This window comes from Salmo trutta, chromosome 5, assembly GCF_901001165.1.
Source record: "Salmo trutta chromosome 5, fSalTru1.1, whole genome shotgun sequence".
Lineage (NCBI taxonomy): Eukaryota > Metazoa > Chordata > Actinopteri > Salmoniformes > Salmonidae > Salmo > Salmo trutta.
Window position 1 is genome coordinate 62154000 of NC_042961.1, and position 7500 is coordinate 62161499.

The window sequence follows — 7500 nt, forward strand, 5'->3', positions numbered from 1 at the left end:
AGGGGGGCTACGAGAGAGAGAGAGAGCAGGGGAGGAGGGGCTACGAGAGAGAGAGAGAGAGCAGGGGAGGAGGGGCTATGAGAGAGAGGAGGGAGGGATAGACACCAACCATAACAGGCCGACTCGCGCTAGAATGCTAACTTTTAGCTCGTCATAGCTAGTAAATTTATCATCCAATATGATTATTTAATACCTCTCTTGAATGGATCAAACCAGATTAAAGCTAGTTGGCTAATTGAGCATGTGCTTCCTTCCTGTCCGACAGCAACAAATAATATCACCTCCGTTTAGATGACAGAATAGCAGCCTAGCTGCTCCCTGATCTCCCCCAGCTGCTCCCTGATCTCACCCAGCAGCCTAGCTGCTCCCTGATCTCCCCCAGCTGCTCCCTGATCTCCCCCAGCAGCCTAGCTGCTCCCTGATCTCCCCCAGCTGCTCCCTGATCTCTTCCAGTAGCCTAGCTGCTCCCTGATCTCCCCCAGCTGCTCCCTGATCTCCCCCAGCAGCCTAGCTGCTCCCTGATCTCCCCCAGCTGCTCCCTGATCTCTCCCAGCAGCCTAGCTGCTCCCTGATCTCCCCCAGCTGCTCCCTGATCTCCCCCCAGCAGCCTAGCTGCTCTCTGATCTCCCCAGCAGCCTAGCTGATCTCCCACCATCTATAGAGGATCCTACTGGTTAATGAATCCCACCATCAACCATCTATAGAGGATCCTACTGGTTAATGAATCCCACCATCAACCATCTATAGAGGATCCTACTGGTTAATGAATCCCACCATCTATAGAGGATCCTACTGGTTAATGAATCCCACCATCTATAGAGGATCCTACTGGTTAATGAATCCCACCATCAACCATTTATAGAGGATCCTACTGGTTAACGAATCCCACCATCAACCATCTCTAGACTTCACAGCTACGCCTCACAAAAGGATAGTTTGAAATCTCCGCCAGTTAAGATTAGAACTTTGATTACAATGTGCCCAAACACACAGACTACAATGCCCCCCCCCCCCCCCACGAGGAGATGGTATACAGCACAGCGTAGGCTTAGCCTTTAGACCGACCTAGTGGTTCTATTTAAACAATGTAATATTGGGGTTCATAGTGCCGAGGTGCCGTATCGTTAAAGCCTTAGTAATAACATCACATAACAGTTATAACATCACATAAGTTATAACATGTACACACTGATACATACAGTTATAGCATCACATAACAGTTATAACATGTCCACACTGATACATATAACATGACATAAGTTATAACATCACATAACATGTACACACCGATACATATAACATGACAGAACAGTTATAACATCACATAACACAGAACAGTTATAACATGTACACACTGATACATATAACAGTTATAACATGTACACACTGATACATATAACAGTTATAACATCACAGAATAGTTATAACATGTACACTGATACATATAACAGTTATAACATCACAGAACAGTTATAACATGTACACACTGATACACATAACAGTTATAACATGTACAGTTATACATATAACACATAACAGTTCTTACTCTGATCTCCTGCAGGTTGTGGAAGTTATTTCCTACTCTGACAGAGATCTTACTGGGGGTGTAGCTCTCGTCTGACTTGTAGTCTGCATACATACACAACATCTTCACTGTGGTCTTTCTCCTGGGGAGGGAAGACAGGAAGGAAGAGATGAATTATGTCCTTTCTCCTGGGGAGGGAAGACAGGAAGGAAGAGATGAATGAGGTCCTTTCTCCTGGGGAGGGAAGACAGGAAGGAAGAGATGAATTATGTCCTTTCTCCTGGGGAGGGAAGACAGGAAGGAAGAGATGAATGATGGTCTTTCTCCTGGGGAGGGAAGACAGGAAGGAAGAGATGAATGAGGTCTTTCTCCTGGGGAGGGAAGACCGGAAGGAGGAAGAGATGAATGAGGCATGTTGGAGATGTCTTCATTGAGATCCTGATTGACTAATTCAGTCACAGGCAGGCAGACAGGCAAGCAGGCAGGCAGACAGGCAGGGAGACAGGCAAGCAGGCAGACAGGCAGGCAAGGAGACAGGCAGGCAGACAGGGAGACAGACAAACAGGCAGACAGGCATGCAGGCAGGGAGACGGGGAGACAGGCAGGGAGACAGGCAGGGAGACAGGCAGACAGGCAGGCAAGGAGACAGGCAGGGAGACAGACAGGCAGGGAGACAGGCAGGGAGACAGGCAGGCAGACAGACAGGCAGGGAGACAAACAAACAGGCAGACAAGCAGGGAGACAGACAGGCAGGCAGGGAGACAGACAGGCAGGGAGACAGACAGGCAGGGAGACAAGCTGGGAGACAGACAGGCAGGCAGGGAGACAGACAGGCAGGCAGGGAGACAGACAGACAGGCAGGGAGACAGACAGGCAGGCAGGGAGACAGACAGACAGGCAGGGAGACAGACAGACAGGCAGGGAGACAGACAGACAGGCAGGGAGACAGACAGACAGGCAGGGAGACAGACAGGCAGGCAGGGAGACAGACAGGCAGGGAGACAGACAGGCAGGGAGACAGACTGTACCTGAACTGGATGTTGACTAGGTGTGGCTGGGATCCATCAGACTGCCAGTATGTCTCCAAGTTATCATCTCTCAGCTGGTCCACACCAAAACCTAGACAGGGAGGGGGACAGAGCCAGTGGAGGAGTTCACCAGTCAGCTGGCTAGAGGAGAACACCAGGGTTGAGTTCATCAGAGAGGAGAACACCAGGGTTGAGGTCATCAGAGAGGAAGGAGAACGCCAGGGTTGAGTTCATCAGAGAGGAGAACACCAGGGTTGAGTTCATCAGAGAGGAAGGAGAACGCCAGGGTTGAGTTCATCAGAGAGGAAGGAGAACGCCAGGGTTGAGTTCATCAGAGAGGAGAACACCAGGGTTGAGTTCATCAGAGAGGAGAACACCAGGGTTGAGTTCATCAGAGAGGAGAACACCAGGGTTGAGGTCATCAGAGAGGAGAACACCAGGGTTGAGTTCATCAGAGAGGAGAACGCCAGGGTTGAGTTCATCAGAGAGGAGAACACCAGGGTTGAGTTCATCAGAGAGGAGAACACCAGGGTTGAGTTCATCAGAGAGGAGAACGCCAGGGTTGAGTTCATCAGAGAGGAGAACGCCAGGGTTGAGTTCATCAGAGAGGAGAACACCAGGGTTGAGTTCATCAGAGAGGAAGGAGAACGCCAGGGTTGAGTTCATCAGAGAGGAGAACGCCAGGGTTGAGTTCATCAGAGAGGAAGGAGAACACCAGGGTTGAGTTCATCAGAGAGGAAGGAGAACGCCAGGGTTGAGTTCATCAGAGAGGAGAACGCCAGGGTTGAGTTCATCAGAGAGGAAGGAGAACGCCAGGGTTGAGTTCATCAGAGAGGAAGGAGAATGCCAGGGTTGAGTTCATCAGAGAGGAGAACGCCAGGGTTGAGTTCATCAGAGAGGAGAACGCCAGGGTTGAGTTCATCAGAGAGGAAGGAGAACACCAGGGTTGAGGTCATCAGAGAGGAGAACGCCAGGGTTGAGTTCATCAGAGAGGAGAACGCCAGGGTTGAGTTCATCAGAGAGGAGAACGCCAGGGTTGAGTTCATCAGAGAGGAGAACGCCAGGGTTGAGGTCATCAGAGAGGAGAACGCCAGGGTTGAGTTCATCAGAGAGGAGAACACCAGGGTTGAGTTCATCAGAGAGGAAGGAGAACACCAGGGTTGAGTTCATCAGAGAGGAGAACGCCAGGGTTGAGTTCATCAGAGAGGAAGGAGAACGCCAGGGTTGAGTTCATCAGAGAGGAGAACGCCAGGGTTGAGTTCATCAGAGAGGAGAACGCCAGGGTTGAGTTCATCAGAGAGGAGAACGCCAGGGTTGAGTTCATCAGAGAGGAGAACGCCAGGGTTGAGTTCATCAGAGAGGAAGGAGAACGCCAGGGTTGAGTTCATCAGAGAGGAGAACGCCAGGGTTGAGTTCATCAGAGAGGAGAACACCAGGGTTGAGGTCATCAGAGAGGAGAACGCCAGGGTTGAGTTCATCAGAGAGGAAGGAGAACGCCAGGGTTGAGTTCATCAGAGAGGAGAACGCCAGGGTTGAGTTCATCAGAGAGGAGAACGCCAGGGTTGAGTTCATCAGAGAGGAGAACGCCAGGGTTGAGTTCATCAGAGAGGAAGGAGAACACCAGGGGTGAGTTCATCAGACAACAAACAGACTGAAACCCGGGAGGGACTGTCCAATAACTCGTTTTCATGACCTTTTGCATAACATTTTCGCTACAGTGTGCACTAATGAATAGAACCCAACTGAACTCACCTGGTTTACAGGAAGACAGAGACCACACCGCCTGAGAGCCGATCTCCCGGACTGTCCCGGTCCTCTCCAGCTGCTTGGGGTCAGAACCTGGTGGGGTCTTACTGGGGGTCGCCATGCTACACAACACAGGAAGGAACAAAACCACTGAAAATAGGGTCGATGGTGGCGGCGCTGACAGCTCCTGCTAGACTGCTTCACGGTGTTAAATAGTACCTTGTTTGATCACTTCCTACGACTTATTAAAAATACTTATTATGTTGGTATTCTTGTGTTAGTTATTATTAGCTGTATGGATCTAGACCAGTAACTGTAGTTTAGTAGGATGGAGGCATAAATAGCTGTATGGATCTAGACCTGTAAGTGTAGTTTAGTAGGATGGAGGCAGTCATAGCTGTATGGATCTAGAACAGTAAGTGTAGTTTAGTAGGACGGAGGCATAAATAGCTGTATGGATCTAGACCTGTAAGTGTAGTTTAGTAGGATGGAGGCAGCCGTAGCTGTATGGATCTAGAACAGTAAGTGTAGTTTAGTAGGACGGAGGCATAAATAGCTGTATGGATCTAGACCTGTAAGTGTAGTTTAGTAGGATGGAGGCAGTCATAGCTGTATGGATCTAGAACAGTAAGTGTAGTTTAGTAGGACGGAGGCATAAATAGCTGTATGGATCTAGACCTGTAAGTGTAGTTTAGTAGGATGGAGGCAGCCGTAGCTGTATGGATCTAGAACTGTAAGTATGTTTTGTTATTTTTGATTGAAGTATTCTTTCTCGCTGATGAAAGGGTCCATATGTTTTGAAAGCCGTGTCGCAAGCGATGATTTACGTTCCTAAAATGTTAAAACACAGCATTTCGATTGTAGTTCACGAGGCAGTCGTGGGTGAACCGACGGGAGACGGCAGAATGTCCCACAACCGACGGGAGACGGCAGAATGTCCCACAACCGACGGGGAGACGGCAGAATGTCCCACAACCGACGGGGAGACGGCAGAATGTCCCACAACCGACGGGGAGGGACGGCAGAATGTCCCACAACCGACGGGGAGACGGCAGACAGCAGAATGTCCCACAACCGACGGGGAGACGGCAGAATGTCCCACAACCGACGGGGGAGCACGGCAGACAGAATGTCCACAACCGACGGGGAGACGGCAGAATGTCCCACAACCGACGGGGAGACGGCAGACAGAACCAGCAGAACAGAATGTCCCACAACCGACGGGGGGAGACGGCAGAATGTCCCACAACCGACGGGGAGACGGCAGCAGAATGTCCCACAACCGACGGGGAGACGGCAGAAAGTCCCACAACCGACGGGGAGACGGCAGCAGAGATGTCCCACAACCGACGGGGAGACGGCAGAATGTCCCACAACCGACGGGGAGACGGCAGAATGTCCCACAACCGACGGGGAGACGGCAGAATGTCCCACAACCGACGGGGAGACGGCAGAATGTCCCACAACCGACGGGGAGACGGCAGAATGTCCCACAACCGACGGGGAGACGGCAGAATGTCCCACAACCGACGGGAGACGGCAGAATGTCCCACAACCGACGGGAGACGGCAGAATAGGTGCCTTGAGTTTTCAAGCGCTAGACAAAAACCCAGATCATCAACAGCAGAGGTGCATAAATTCAAAATGTACCACAATGCTCAACACAGGATCACCAAACATATCTAGATGATCTTGTAAGCTTTGATCATATTGGTCTCAGTCATGTAGCTACAGCAGAGGTACAGGTGGTAAAATCATTGACGTAATGATTTGAGCTTGTAGAATATATTTATAGTTGTAAACACAATTTGCAAAATGTTTAACTGATGAGTTGTGAACATGAAATAATAAATCTGTAGTTGTAAACACATACTCAAACTTGTAAACATTAACATTTGTGAGCAATCATTACATTTGTACACCTGCAGCACGTCAATTTCACACACTCAGACTTTTGGCAATGCTTTACCATCCTACTGTGACAAAAAGGCTTTGTAAACTATTTTTAAGCTAGCTAGCTTGATTCTGTATGGCGCCATAGCTGGCTAGCTTGATTCTGTATGGAGCCATAGCTAGCTAGCTAGATTCTGCATGGAGCCATAGCTAGCTAGCTAGATTCTGCGTGGAGCCATAGCTAGCTAGCTAGATTCTGCGTGGAGCCATAGCTAGCTAGCTAGATTCTGCGTGGAGCCATAGCTAGCTAGCTAGATTCTGCGTGGAGCCATAGCTAGCTAGCTAGATTCTGCGTGGAGCCATAGCTAGCTAGCTAGATCCTGCGTGGAGCCATAGCTAGCTAGCTAGATCCTGCGTGGAGCCATAGCTAGCTAGCTAGATCCTGCGTGGAGCCATAGCTAGCTAGCTAGATTCTGCGTGGAGCCATAGCTAGCTAGCTAGATTCTGCGTGGAGCCATAGCTAGCTAGCTAGATTCTGCATGGAGCCATAGCTAGCTAGCTAGATTCTGTATGGAGCCATAGCTAGCTAGCTAGATTCTGTATGGAGCCATAGCTAGCTAGCTAGATTCTGCATGGAGCCATAGCTAGCTAGCTAGATTCTGTATGGAGCCATAGCTAGCTAGCTAGATTCTGTGTGGAGCCATAGCTAGCTAGCTAGATTCTGTGTGGAGCCATAGCTAGCTAGCTAGATTCTGTGTGGAGCCATAGCTAGCTCGCTAGATTCTGTATGGAGCCATAGCTAGCTAGCTAGATTCTGTGTGGAGCCATAGCTAGCTAGCTAGATTCTGTGTGGAGCCATAGCTAGCTAGCTAGATTCTGTGTGGAGCCATAGCTAGCTAGCTAGATTCTGTGTGGAGCCAAAGCTAGCATAGTCATTAGAAAAGTAAATAATTCACCTGCTAAGACCTAGCAACTGACATAAATGTCATGATTTATTGATCACCCATTTAGATCTGTAGTTTTAGTAAAAGTATTCTGTGAATCTGTAGCTACAGCCCTTTGATTCACGTAAAACCTTATCTAAACCATTTACAAATTGTCCGTCCCCCCCCTCTCCAGGCTGCAATCCACTCCTAGTTAGACGGGGTCTGTTCAGGCCTCCCATCAGCTCCACGATGCCCTGGGGGAATGGAAGAACATCCAGAACTCCTTGGCAGAAGTCAGCAATGACTGGAGGCAAAACATCAACACAACTGAGAACCTGAAGGACCTAAAATATGCTGGGATGCAACCGTCAGCGAGCCTCAG

At 49.6% G+C, this 7500-nt stretch overlaps 1 protein-coding gene across 1 annotated transcript in view; it reads right to left on the reverse strand.

Annotated features, from left to right (window-relative positions):
• Positions 1-7500, reverse strand: part of anapc10 (anaphase promoting complex subunit 10) — a gene marked incomplete in the record, with an annotated part of 14825 nt that overhangs the window by 891 nt on the left and 6434 nt on the right. Inside the window, 3 exon segments of the mRNA XM_029754642.1 lie at positions 1547-1667; positions 2554-2644; positions 4306-4421. Coding sequence (XP_029610502.1) covers positions 1547-1667; positions 2554-2644; positions 4306-4420 — 327 coding nt within the window.